Source organism: Pocillopora damicornis, chromosome 8 (genome assembly GCF_964200805.1).
Source record: "Pocillopora damicornis chromosome 8, jaPocDami1.2, whole genome shotgun sequence".
Lineage (NCBI taxonomy): Eukaryota > Metazoa > Cnidaria > Anthozoa > Scleractinia > Pocilloporidae > Pocillopora > Pocillopora damicornis.
Window position 1 is genome coordinate 13,989,668 of NC_142677.1, and position 13,984 is coordinate 14,003,651.

Below are 13,984 nucleotides of genomic sequence, written 5' to 3' on the forward strand. Positions count from 1 at the left end.
CAATAACAATTGACGGCCTTTCATCCTTGCAGCCTCTATTAAGCAAAACTGGCCATGGAAACGGAGTTTAAACGCTTTGCTATTCTGTTAAAAATACATTTAAAATTTTCCTCATATTTAATTAATACCTTACATAGACTTCTTGTGCAACGAAATTGTACCGTAAAAGGTAAATAGACAGAACTCTCGACAGCTATTGGTTGAAAAGTAAACAGGAAGTTAATTGAAGCTAATCTCGTGCCGAGTACAGCTGGGAAACATTCAAACTGTACAACTCCATGTCTGCATGACTTTGTGCCATGTCTTTCACTTGGATCTGCTTTCTGTTACTGGAGCTGTGTTCAACGATACCCGAGATTGCTTGGTCACAAGGTTGGTTATTCAAGTATGTTCTTTGACGAAATGAAAACTGAGAAATCGATTCTTTCAAAAAAAAAAAAGGCGTGATTGACAGAAAATAAACCAACGGTGTCATCGTTAATGTTTCTCCAATGTTTGCTGCAAGCTACAGATGGCGGCTTTTCAATTTCCTGATAGAAATAGCACCTTTTACAGTTGGAGGATGGTATATTTTAATAAGTTTAGAGAAGTTGTGGGTCCTTAGTGAACTAACTCATTTGCTCATTAAAAAAACATGACGGACTTTTCTCTGCCTTTCACCTCGAATAGTTTGAGGAGGCGTACTACAAACAAAATTTCGACTCTCACAAATAAAGGAATTTATCAAATTGGAAATTATTTCGCTTTTTGTGGAAATTAAAAGCCTTGAAAACAAATAAGATAAGCTTAAACGGACATGTTAACAATTTTCAATGCAAATTACCATTCAATTCCGCAGATGGATGTCTCGTAGCCTAAAGTATTTATGAGTAAATGCAAGCAGTTCCTCTCCTGACATAAACATGTTATTTAACATCATCTTTCCGATAAAGGGTGAAAATAAAAGCTTTTCAAGCCAATTTTGAGTACAAGTTCAGGTAATTCCCGCCGGTGTGTAACATCTGTATATGCGTTTTCCAACTTCAAACAGAACCGTTAGTTACCTACGGCTATTACACATATACATATATATTTACGTTTTCCTGTTTTCATCTTCTAATGATATTTACCACCAATGAAACAGAACATCTTTCTTATTGCAAGTTAAGCCTCCCCGATTTTTATCTTTTTAGATTAATCTCTAGGGGACTCTAATTTTTAGGGCATCATAAACTTTCATAAACTTTGACATATTTTTTTTTCACCACGAGAAAAAAAACGCGTTTTTTAACACAGCGTATGAGATGTTTAGTCAAAACGTGACATCTGCCTCAGCTGTAATCAGAAAGGAAAACATTTCGCAACATTTGGCCTTAATTCAATACCTAACCGCCATTCCAGCGAATTGATCGGTAGTTTATTTGCTGGAATGGCGCTCGGTGATTTTCCTGTTGACTGGCTTCATTTGCCTTCAAGGAGGCAAAGTCGAATAGCTAATAGTTTTATCGTGTTCTGCATTTAATAATCTATTTATTGTTATTTACTTTATTTTGGTTTCATGAGAAACATACCGTGTAAATTTTTTTTTTTCTGAGGGCACTCGAGAAGGTGCGAAGTAACCTTTAAGGCAAAGACAGAAACTGGATCTCCCACAGTAACGTTAACACGTAATATGAAAAGAAACAACAACACTAATTTCATCACTTCCTCGGGTAAAAGGAAAGAATCTATCCAAAAACGTCAGTTACTCCCATTCAAAGTCTCTAGTTTGCAAGAATCAGTACGTTTCTTATAATAATTGTCTTCAACCCACAGAAACTCATACTAATTTGGATTCCGAGTATGGACAGAATTCAAGACAGAATCTACTTTCAGTAGACAAGTTCCATTATCTAAATGTACCCCGAATTGACTTAATTACACCATATGACTACTTTGAATGTATCTTGAAATGTCTCGATCATCCTCTTTGCGTTTCTGTGAACTTTGCCGCCGAAGGAAAAAAGTGGTGTGCGTTACTGTCCTCCAACAAGTTTAACGACCCCGACAAACTCATAGAAAGCAAGAGTTCGCATCACTATTCGTCTTTTCAGGTAAGAATCTTTTGTTGTCATTAAAAAGCTTTTCAACTTAAATGACTTAAAAATGACTGCAGTAAGTGCAGTAATAATGATAGTAATCCCTCAAGAAGCACACGTGCTCTTAGCATATAACAAAGGAAAGGCACTGTGTCCTTTCTATTTTTTTAATTGCAGAATCCTTGTGGAAGCAGCTCATGTCAGAAAAATTCTACTTGTCAAGCTGGGTTTACTTCAAAAGGATACCGTTGTGTCTGTACACAAGGACTCAGGGTAGAGAATTGTAACCAAGGTATTTTGTAGCTTTTTCATCAAGTAATGCACTTATTCCTGCTTTTTTATGCTTGGTATTCTTGTTTTTCTGCTCAAGTAAATTTCCGAAATTCTCCAAAGTCACTGACTTTATGTTTAAATATGTTAGTTGTGTATAACGAAAAACCTCCTTTTTACTTAGGTTTTCGATGGCCAATCCGGACACAATTTAGTATGTTTTTGGTTATCCCGAACCGACTCATTGCGATTTAGAGAACAAGAGTTATTATGATACGACTTGTAGTGAGGGAGTCACTCGTGCCAACTTATCGAAATCATATATAAAAGCTTTACACAAATAGTATTTCAATTTGATGAAAATACATTTTCATCTAGACTGCCAAAAAAGCCACTCATTTCGTTTCCGATTTGTAAAATGAGAATGCCAGGACAGTCTAGTACAGCAGAGAGACCTATAGATCTCTGCATCGTGTGCAAGGACTCATATAGGAATCTTTTCTACTTTTATTTTTCCAGTCATTCTGCCTCAGAACTGTTCCCAAACCCCAAAGAAAACAGGAGTCTACGAAATTTCCAACCGTGGATCAGACTCATTCCCAGTGTACTGCGACCAGACAAGTGATGGAGGTGGTACGTCAAACTAAAAAGCAGGATCTCGATGGGTTAACCGTTAGGAGTAAAACGGTCAAAAATTCAGCCGTTAGGCGTATAAAATTGGCAAATTTAAACCGTTAACCGCAAATAGGCCAAAGCTTAACCATTAGACGTAAAACCAATCAACACATTGAGACCCTCGAGTAAGGGTCATCAGTATCGTTCTGACTGAGGACTAACGCTCGAAACGTCAGCCTTTAAACTCTTTAAGGTGGCCAATTTACGTTTTCAACTAAGTTGACAACATTAGATTACCCTGTTATACTCTCCCACCGACGCAGCACCACAATTTCTCTCCAAACTAACCCCCTTTTTTCCCTTAAAAATATTTCATTTACAAGTGGCTAACTCACTTGGCTTGGAAGGTCCGTGGACTTAGGTCATGTCCATTCAGTTAATTATGAAAACTATTTCTAGAGTTTTCCAAAGGAACAAGCAATTTTCACTAACCTGGACAATTTTTTTTCTATTTTAAGGTTGGACGATGATATTCAAATACATTGGAGGAAATTCTTCCTCTCCGACTGCTGACACGTTATGGAGTTCATTCGACACATTATCAGAAAATGTTATCGCTGCCTTAGATACCACTTCAACCTACCAGGGAAACTACAAAAACCGTATCGTTCAAAGTTGGCAAATTTTTAACCCTCAAGAGGTAAGTCCGGAAAATATCTACACCACAGAGGATTAGGCTAAGTGCACCTTATTTTACAAATTTCTTATGTAATGTCAATGTATTTCCATAGAAATGGCCTGTAAAAATAAATCACTGGCAGTTAGATCACAACAATTTTTTTCTCATTAACCTGAGGTTTCCACCTAATGGAAACTTGTCTTCAAATTTTTTGTTACGAAACACTTTTCCAAATGATGTTCATCATGTTCCTAAAGACAAACCAAGCAGGTACTTTTCTAAACTGCTCTTGCCTCTTTTGAAAGGAATTAAGGAATAGAATAAAATAGAATATAAATGGTATAAAAGAATATAAACCAAAACAATTTGTTTCAGAGAGTAATATCACAGGCCATGCAATGAGATCCCTATTTGTTACGTTGCTTTGTTTACCTTACTTCCCAAACCTTAAGAGTGTATCGTCTTGGGAATAGGTATAAGAAAAGTGCTTATGTTTTATCCTTGTAGGAGAATAGTTCTCAGAAAAGGAGTTATGTTTTAAAATTGTGAAATTCTCGCAAGAGAAACAACGACCGGTCGCAAGGTCAAACCCCAACAAAATATGCAAACCACAATGATATAAAATATTCAAAGAAAATTCTGAGCTGAAATAAGATTGCTCAATCCGAAATTACGTTAAAAAGTACTCAGGGTGTTAGCTTTTAATGCTTCGAGGACGATTGAAAAACAAGGGTTTCCGTGCCAAAGACAGAGTGATACTAGAACCAAGCCGGTAAAATAACTTCGGGCTCAAAACTTTGCCTTCTCGAGTTTACATAGAGCCATGTCATGTGGTACTGAAAATAAGTTTGTAAAAACACAACAACAATTGATAAACAATTCTTTAAATTCCCCGATGTAACTATTCTTATCTTATCCCATACTTATGCATTTGATATGTAAACAACAGATAATTTTCTTGTATGACTTTAGGTTCGTGTAGTGCTTTACACGAAAGGAGCAGAAGTTATATCTATGAAGTTCAATGCTAGAGGAACAACTAACGTGGACTGGTTTACACAAAATAATCTACTTCAATCACCATGGACAGATCTTAAGAGTGCAGCAAACATATATCCCTTTCGCATCAATGGCCATAACAGTGCACGAAACTTTGAAATCTCAGCTAAGTACAACGGATGCCCTAATGATGTTGGGTGGTTTATGATCGGGGGAGCTATCTGTGCCTGGGAGAAATTTCACCCCGTGCCGGCAATTCTATACAGCAAGAAAACTCACAACATCACATGGAATAAAGTCCAAGGTAGAAATTGATTTTAAAAATCTTGAAATACTTCTGTTGTGGTGAAAATTGATGTAAGAAATCTTGGAATACCTTTATTACTGTTTTTGTTTGTTTTTTTTGTTGTTACCAAATCAGGGAGATAACGAGATATTTCCTAAACAGACCTAATGGAATGGTTTCGTTGCCATCTCCTTTTCTTCTTCAGGGGTGTGACCAGGATTTTCGAAGTGGGATGGAGTGGGGGAGGGGGGGGGGGGAAAGGGTCTCACTGTGTCAAATGGAGAGTACTCGCCAGATTGCCATGTCGACCTTTTATAAATATGGTGTAATAGTGATATTTTAAGACGCCTCGGCGCTCCCCCTCCCCCTCCCCCTCCCCCTCCCCCTCCCCTCCCCCTCTTTATTTCATCTGATTGTCAGAATTTATTTGTAATTGTTAATTACTGGGCAAAATCTCGGTAGCAAACTGAGAGGAGAGTAATGTAGTGTAATACTGCTCGAGTCATCTGAAATTTAACCTCTCCGATGATAAAAGGCCGGTGCTCTAAATCCGGTTTCACTCGGAAAAGGTCACTTTTGCTAACTTTTTATTTGTTTTCTTTTCTCCATCTATCTCTAATTATGGATTATGTATTATGTTAACAATCTATTTAATGAGATCTCAATAAATAGTTTACTATGTATTATTTATCGCTAGTTTTTTTGGTTATATTCTTTTCTCAAGCCGACGTCGGAGGCGCTGAGGTTATGGTTGTGTATGTACGTTGAAGACCAAGGACGCCAGCCAATGAATCTGAATGAAATGTTGAGAAGTAAAACTTCTGCCTTAACGTTATACGCAAAATGACTGCAAAATCATACCAAAGTGCTTGACTGTAACTCGTTGGTTTTGAAGAAGAAGTGGCTTGTTACTGCCAACGACGCTTATCTTTATCCGCTATTCTCTCTGCTCGAGACATTTTCTTTTCGTCATCAGAATTTGACGCGAGCTTGTCAGATAGATATTCGTTGACCATAACTTGCTAACGAAACTCGCTCTTATTAGATAGCTTTATGGCCTTTATTCTTTTCGATACTAATGCAGTACTTTCTCTTGACGCGCGTTTCGCTCTCTCTAAGGAACTACTTTTCATGGCGTTCGAGGCTTAATGCATCTTATCGAGAACTTGAAACTAATAATCAAGTTGCTGCTAGTTGCCCTTCCAGATATGTTCACAGACCCGACGGACTAACTCTTAGTTCTTATTACTCAACACTTATATACCGTTATTCAAATTAGTTATCACATAACTTAAGACATATCGAAACACTCACTGATAAACACACATTGCCATTCAGAACGTGCAGGAATAAAATATCTGCTTAGCTTCGTAACGCAAATAAATTAATATTCTTGTCAATTTGTTAATTAACACAGTGTTATAGTTGTTGTTTTAGTTTTTAAATAAGATGGGAATTTCAGACAACTTTGTATAAGTTCGATAGCGGTGGATAGGTGTAAAGTTAGTAAGAGAAATAACCTTGAAAATTAATGGCCTTTCATCCTTGCAGCCTTTATTTAGCGAAACTGGCCATGGAAACGGAGTTTACGCTTTGGCATTCTGTAAAATTAATATTTGAATTTTCCTCATATTTATTCCTTGCATAGACTTCTTGTTCAATAAAATTATACAATAAAAGGCACATATACAGAACACTAGACAGCTATAGGTTGAAAAGTAAACATGAAGTTAAATGAAGCTAATATCACGCTTAGTACAGGTGGGAAAAATTCAGTTTGTACTCCATGTCTGTATGACTTTGTGCCATGTCTTTCACTTGGATCTGTTTTCTGTTACTGGAGCTGTGTTCAATGATACCCAAGATTGCCTGGTCACAAGGTTGGTTATTCACGTATGTTCTTTGACAAATAAAAACTGAGAAATCGAATCTTTCACTACTACCGTAAAAAAAGAGGCACGATCGACAGAAAATAAAGCAACGGTTTCATTGTTATCGTGTTTTCAATATTTCCTGCAAGATACAGATGGCGGCTTTTCAATTTTCTGATGGAAATAGCACGTTAGCATTTACTGCTGTTTGTTCTTTGACATAATGGGCCGGTTATTTGCACGATGCCAAACTAACCCAAACCACGGTTTTACCTAATCATTGGATTTCGAGGATTCTCTATAGGGGGGTTGATTTAATTGAATGAATGTCCTTCCACTATTCGCTTTCGGCCCTCTTGACACTGTTCACAAAAATAAAAGTTCAGATGAAATATGGGTTCGGCCAAATAGAAGATGGCTTAGAACTCGCTTTTGTTAAACAAAGGATAAACTTTGTTTCAATAACCAGCTGTATGTGTTTCGTGAACTGTTGAAGATGGGAAAAATTAAAGTGCGATGCGATAAAATCGCACCGTAAGAAATCGCAACAAATTACCAAAGAGCACATCCAGACATTTCTGTTTTATCTTTTACAATTGGAGGATAGTATATTTTAATAATTTTAGAGAAGTTGTGAGCCCAAGTGTGCTACCTCATTTGCTCATTAAAAAAACATGACGAACTCTTATCTGCCATTCACCCAGATTATTTTTATGAGGCGTACTTCAAGCAAAATTTCAACTCTTGCAAATGAAGGAATTTACCAAAGGGGCAATTATTCCGCTTTGCGGAACTTAAAGGCTAAGCACCGTAGGTAAGCCTTGTAAAAACAAATAAGATAAGCCTAAACGGACATGTTGACAGCTTCCTAATTAACACTCAATTTCGTAGATGGATGTGTCGTAACCTAAGTAAAATATTTATGAGAAAATGCAAGCAGCTCCTCTCCTGACATAGACATGTTATTGAACATCATCATTCTGAAATAGGGTGAAAAGCAAAAATTTTCGAGCCAATTCAGTTTTGGGTACAAATTCAGGTGATTTCCACCGGTGAGAAACATATGGGAACGCTTTTTCCAGCCTCAAACAGAACTGTTAGTTGCCTGCGGTAATCTAAAATAAAACGAGTTGAAAATTCCCCCAAAAATAAATGTTTACATACACGAAAAAGCACTTAGGAAGCACTTAAAAAAAAAACATGACGAACTTTTATCTGCCATTCACCCAGAATAGTTTTACGAGGAGTACTACAAGCAAAATTTCAAATCTCACAAATGAATGAATTTACCGAGGTGGCAATTATTCCACTTTGCAGTACTTGAAGGCTCAGCAACGTAGGAAAGCCTTGTAAAAACAATTAATATAGGCCTAAAAGGACAAGTTAACAGTTTCTTAATTAACATTCAATTTCGTTGGTGGATGTCTCCGTAACCTAAGTGAGGAATTTATGAGAAAATTCAAGTAGTTCCTCTCCTGACATGAACATGTTATTGAACATCATCATACTGAAATAGGGTGAAAAGGAAAACTTTACGAGCCGATTTTGGGTACAAATTCAGGTAATTCCCGCCGGTGAGTAACACCGGATACTTATTTTTCAACTTTAAACAGAACCGTTTGTTACCTGCAGCTATTTAAACTAAATCGAGTCAAAAATTCCCTTAGGAAATAATGTTTACGTAAACGAAAAAGCAATTACCGAGTCACCTGTTGCAAAAAAAACTTATCATTATCTTATCATATAATGTTATTTACCACGATCAAAACAGAACATCTTTATTATAGCAAGTGAAGCCTCTTCGTTTCTCACCTTTTTAGATTAATATCTAACGGAATCTAATTTTTAGGGCGTCATAAACTTTTATTAACTTGGACATATTTTTTTTTTCACCACGTAAAATCAGAAGCGTGTTTCAACACAGCGTATGACTTCGTTACTCTAAACATCGCATCTACCTCACTTAAGCCTAAAAGAACATGTTAACAATTTTGTAATTAACATTCAATTCTGTAGATGGATGTCTCGTAACTAAGTAATATTTTTAGGAGAAAATGCAAGCAGTTCCTCTCCTGAGATAAACATGTTAATGAACATCATCATTCCGAAATAGGGTGAAAAGAAAAACTTTTCAAGCCAATTTTGGGTACAAATTCAGGTGATTCCCGCAGGTGTGTAACATCTGTATGCGCATTTTCCAACTTTAAACAAAACCGTTGGTTACCTGCGGCTATTTAGACTAAACCGAGCCAAACATTTCCTCAACAGATAATTTTTACATACGCGAAAAAGCACTCAGCAAGTCAACGGTTGCAAAAAAAAAAAAAAAAATTTACATTATCCTGTTTTCATCTTATAATGATATTTACCATCAACGAAACAAAACATCTTTATTATAACAAGTTAAGCCTCCACGATATTTATATTTTTGGATTAATCTCTAACGGAATCTAATTTTTTGACATATTTTTTTTTCACCACGTAAATTCAGAAGCGGTTTTCAACAGAACATATGATTTCTTTGGTCTAAACATCACATCTGCCTCGATTGCAATCAAGAGGCAATTTTTTAGCATCCTTAAAAGACTAAAGATGCTGTAAAGGAGTTCAAAGTATAAAGAAAAACTGATTTCCTTTAGAATAAACGAGAAATACATCGCAAAATTTGGCCTCCAAATGTCTTAGTTTAATACCTGAGCACCATTCCACACAATTGATCTGTGGTTAATTCGCTAGAATAGTGCTTGGTCATTTTTCTGTCAACCGGCTTCATTCGCCTTAAAGGAGGCAAAGTCGAATAGCCTACAATTTAATCGAATTCTGCATTGCATAACCTATTCATTGTTATTTAGTTTATTTTGGTTTCATGTGAAATTCGCGTGTAACTTGTTTTTCTGAAGGCACTCGCCAAAATGAGGGGTAACCTTAAAAGCAAAGACAGAGACTGGATTTCCCACGGTAACGTGAACACGTAATATAATGGCAAACATGGTAAACTTTCGTTATTGATAGAAACAATACTAATTTCAGCAGTTTCTCGGGTAAAAGGAAAGAATCTACCCAAAACCGTCAGTTACTCCCATTCAAAGTTTCTAGTTTGCAGAAATCAGTACTTTTCTCCCCCAAATAATTACAGTTAAGAATATCCTAACTTTTAAGAATTATCTTCAACCGACAGATACTCGTACTAATTTCGATTCCGAGTATGGGCAGAATTCAAGACAGAGTCTGCTTTCAGTGGACAAGTTCCATTACCTAAATGTACCCCGAATTGACATAATTACACCATATGACGACTTTGAATGCATCTTAAAATGTCTTGACCATCCGCTCTGCGTTTCTGTGAACTTTGCCGCCGAAGGAAAAAAGTGGTGTGAGTTACTGTCCACCAACAAGTTTAACGACCCTGACAAACTCAAAGAAAGCAAGAGTTGGCATCACTATTCGTCTTTTAAGGTAAGGATCTTTCGCTATCATTAAACAGCATTTCGACATTAAATGACTTAAAAATAACTGCTGTAATTGATGTTTCTTTTTCCTTTAAAGTTTCCTTGTTCTTCCAATCCATGCCAAAACGGAGGAGTATGCGTTGTCGCCAAACACAAACTGGAAATGTTCGAGTGCATCTGTAAGAACGGTTACTCTGGAGAATTTTGTGAAAAAAGTAAGTTTAAATTATTACATTTGATGCAAGATTCGCCATTGCGCTGCATGTCTGTAAAGTATCTGCAGATTTTCCTTAAGTTTATTTTATGGTTAAAACAGCCTTTACAGAATTGTATCCATGTATTTTTCCCCACTCCTGGGCATAGTTCATCTGATGGTACAAAATAAAAAAAAACAAACAAACAAACAAACAAACAAAAAAACCGGTAATTTACCAAATATCCTATAGCAAGATTCATTCCCCTCTTTTTTGAATTTTGTAGTATTTCCAGCCGTTCAGCTTCAGAACTGCTCTCAAGCTCCCAAGAAAACTGGGATTTACAACATTTTCAATCACGGATCAGGGCCTTTCCCTGTCTACTGCGACCAGACAACGGACGGTGGAGGTATGTGTCACACTGATCATGAATTAGATACTTCCGTGGTTTTTGTAGAAGTCGTTGTTTTGAGGTAGTGAGGCGACTTTGTCACGAAAACCTTCGGATTTAAGATATTGTAGTTCCAAGGTGGATGATTTTCCGTCCCTTTCCCACTGTCTCACTAATAGTCAATGTTGATACCTAAACAGTCATTACAAGATAAATCAGCGCATTGGAGACAGTCTCGCCACCAAAAATCTGAAGTTTACAGCAAGAAGGTTTTTAAGCACCAAATGGTTCAACTCAATAAATCGCTTTGTTTGCTGCGGGCCCGGTTTTTTCCTATTCCTATTCAAAATTGCCCGACATAGACTTCATCCTGTTCTTTCTGTCTTTTGCGTCACTTGGCAGCAAACTTTAGTGTCAAAAGAAAACAGTCACAATGTAATATCCAGTTATTGAGGCGGAAAAAACAAGAAAATGTTATGAAGTAGGCAGTTTTTAGTATTTAGGACTGTTTCAGTCTGAAACTGTTTCTAAATGAAAAACTTTCATGTTTTTACTTTTACATAAATTTTAGGACCATTAGAGGGTAAGCTGGAACAAATTAACGTGAGGCAAAAGCGGTTAGAAAATAAACTAAAAACGCGTTCAAATCGCGGTTTCATGGATATAATTCAAAATTAGAAAATTTGGATTGCAAGAAGCTTACAATTTCTAAAAACCACTTTTTTTGGTTCTTTTATCAAGGTTGGATGATGATATTCAAAGTTATTGGTGGAATAAATTCTTCATTTTCTGCTGGGGAGTTCTGGAATTCATCCGACACATTTTCAGGAAATGTTACCGCTGTCCTAGATACCACTTCATCCTACCGAGGAAACTACAAAAACCGTATAGTACAAAGTTGGCAAATGTTCAATCCTAAAGAGGTAAATACCGCTTAACACGCTGTGCTGACCTAACGGGTTACATCTTCCTAGATAGGGTGTGAGATAATTATAGAAAACTCAACACAGCGGTTGGTCAAGTGTGAGGCATGCGCAGATAGATGATGTATGACCGGTCGCGCGCCAATTTCCCGCTCAACAGCAATCTGCAAAAGGAAGTAAAGTAAAGAAAAGGAAACCTTAAGACTTTTTAAAACATAGGGGGATATTTGATTTCGAGTATTCTGTTGATTTAGTTTTTCTTGGTGCTTTACCAAAGCTGTTATACACCTTCACGGTTTCAACCCTTTAACCCCTGAGAGTGACTAGTATCTAATTTCTCCATAGAAAATCACTCCACAATGGCACATTAAGGTCATGAAAATAAAAGAAATGATCATCAACTAAAGAAGCTCTTGATTTTTAAACAAATTCTCCTTGTTAGCACCTTTGGAAATGTAGAGAGAACAGTATGGAGAATATGCATACTGATGTTAGGGTGTAAAAGGCTTTAATATCGTGGCCTAGAGGTTTTTGTGGTTTTTTAGCCTGAATTAACTACATCTGAGTTGGGCCGCCTCTTAAGACACTTTTTAACATCGTCTCAATTCCTGCACGTGTGGAGACATTTTATACTTGTGGCTAACTAAACCCAGAATTTCGTTTAGTGATCGTGACAGGTTTCTGCTACCCTGCGAGAGTTTAGTATCTTGACAAAGAGCCCGGCGAAATGACCCAAGCCGAGGCTTGAACTCAAACTTTAATTCTTGCATGAAGAAAGTGTTTGTTCCCTTCTAAAGTTGTTGCCCGGAAATTTTAAGTTTCTAAAATGGTTATAGATGTTACACTCTGCGTAATTACACGTTGTATTCTTGGCAAAAAGGCAACGCGTTTCTCGGTTTGTAATGAGCATCGAAATAACACAGGGTACTATTTGGCTACTTTTGCCTTGAGACCTGTAAAATGTGGGAATGGCTAGGCTAGGCTCCCTTAACCCTTGAAGTGATTAACATGAAACTGCTCCCCATAATATCCATACATTATCTAGCAAACTGGTGATGAGAATACTCAAATCTATCAGGTAGGAATTGTTATCTTTAACGCTCGAAACGTCAGCTTTGAAACTCTTAACGGTGGCCACTTCACGTCATCAACTCGGTTGATATTACCAAATTACCTTGTTATACTCTCGCACCGACGCAGCACCACAGTTTGTATAGAAACTTTACCCCCTTTATTCATTTAACCCTTCAACCCCACAAGTGACCAAGACAGAATTTCTCCTTACAATATCAATACAATATCAAGCAGGTAGGTGATGAGAATAGAGAAGAATATCAATTATGGGTTATTAGTTGATCCAATACTAAATTCTCTGAACTAACATCATAAGAATTGTATGGCAGATAGCAAGGAGAATCACTAATTAGATCTTGGGAGTAAAAGGGTTAAAGATAAATTTTTTATGTCACGGTAGGCTCGTGTAGCACTTTACACAAATGGAACCGAAGTCGTGTCTATCATATTCAGTGCAAAAGGGACAACACACTTGAACTGATTTTCACAAAAAAATCTTATTCAATCACCATGGACTGATCTTAGGAACGCAAAAAACATATTTCCCTTTCACATCAATGGCCACTATAAGGTGCGCAGCTTTGAAATTACTGCCAGCTACGGGGGATGTGAGCTAGACTCTGGATGGCTTGTGATTACTGGACCTTACTGTGGCTGGGAAAGAAGACAAGGTATTGTCCCAGGAATACTATACAGCAAGAAAACTCACAATATCACATGGAATGATAATCAAGGTAGAAATTTCCTCTGAAAATCTTGTAATACCCCTGTAACTGTTTGTTTGTTTGTTTGTTTGTTTGTTAGTGATGATTATGTGCCCTGAAAAACCCTGTCCAATGGTTTCGTAGATATTCTTTCAATTTTAAAATTAATGGCCATGGAGATATAACAATACCTGAAGCAAATTTCCTCTCCAGATATTATGATATATTTGTCGAATTATCCAATCGACGTTTTCTTGGGATTATTCGACAAAATCCTCTTCTTCAATAAACAACGTATTAAAAAGTGATATTTTTAAAGAACGTTTTTACACACAGTTATTCTGGGGTTTAGGTAATTAATCATAATTGTTAATTACAAGGACAAGATCCAAGTTTAAACTTAAGAGAAAGTCGTACAATGATGTGGGGAGTCAACTATAACAAAACTTCGCAAATGTTAACAAGGCTAGAG

The 13,984-nt window shown here is 36.8% G+C and overlaps 3 protein-coding genes across 3 annotated transcripts in view; all 3 read left to right on the plus strand.

The window, feature by feature from the left end:
• The window catches only part of LOC149041503 (uncharacterized), a gene marked incomplete at its 5' end in the record, with an annotated part of 38,431 nt that overhangs the window by 24,159 nt on the left and 288 nt on the right, over window positions 1-13,984 (plus strand). Inside the window, one exon of the mRNA XM_089180880.1 lies at window positions 13,209-13,542. Within this exon, the coding sequence (XP_089037006.1) occupies window positions 13,209-13,289 (81 nt within the window). The remainder of the gene's footprint in view (window positions 1-13,208; window positions 13,543-13,984) is intronic.
• LOC149041507 (uncharacterized) lies at window positions 300-6,591 on the plus strand. Its single transcript, XM_089214157.1, has 7 exons — window positions 300-372; window positions 1,978-2,072; window positions 2,235-2,349; window positions 2,847-2,960; window positions 3,461-3,642; window positions 4,594-4,924; window positions 5,631-6,591. The coding sequence occupies exons 1-7, from the start codon at window positions 300-302 to the stop codon at window positions 5,672-5,674; spliced, it is 954 nt and encodes a 317-aa protein (XP_089070283.1). The 3' UTR covers window positions 5,675-6,591.
• Window positions 6,609-11,764, plus strand: LOC113680008 (uncharacterized). The gene is made up of 5 exons (XM_089214161.1): window positions 6,609-6,786; window positions 9,956-10,233; window positions 10,324-10,441; window positions 10,707-10,829; window positions 11,553-11,764. Exons 1-5 carry the CDS (start codon window positions 6,714-6,716, stop codon window positions 11,747-11,749), a joined length of 789 nt encoding a protein of 262 aa, XP_089070287.1. The 5' UTR covers window positions 6,609-6,713; the 3' UTR covers window positions 11,750-11,764.

Coding starts and splice junctions, on each gene's coding strand:
- LOC149041507 (XM_089214157.1), top strand. CDS start 300: ATGTCTTTCACTTGGATCTGCTTTCTGTTACTGGAGCTGTGTTCAACG. Junction 2,961..3,460: donor CCAGACAAGTGATGGAGGTG/GTACGTCAAACT, acceptor TTCTATTTTAAG/GTTGGACGATGATATTCAAA. Junction 3,643..4,593: donor AAATTTTTAACCCTCAAGAG/GTAAGTCCGGAA, acceptor GTATGACTTTAG/GTTCGTGTAGTGCTTTACAC.
- LOC113680008 (XM_089214161.1), top strand. CDS start 6,714: ATGTCTTTCACTTGGATCTGTTTTCTGTTACTGGAGCTGTGTTCAATG. Junction 10,234..10,323: donor ATCACTATTCGTCTTTTAAG/GTAAGGATCTTT, acceptor TTTCCTTTAAAG/TTTCCTTGTTCTTCCAATCC. Junction 10,830..11,552: donor CCAGACAACGGACGGTGGAG/GTATGTGTCACA, acceptor TCTTTTATCAAG/GTTGGATGATGATATTCAAA.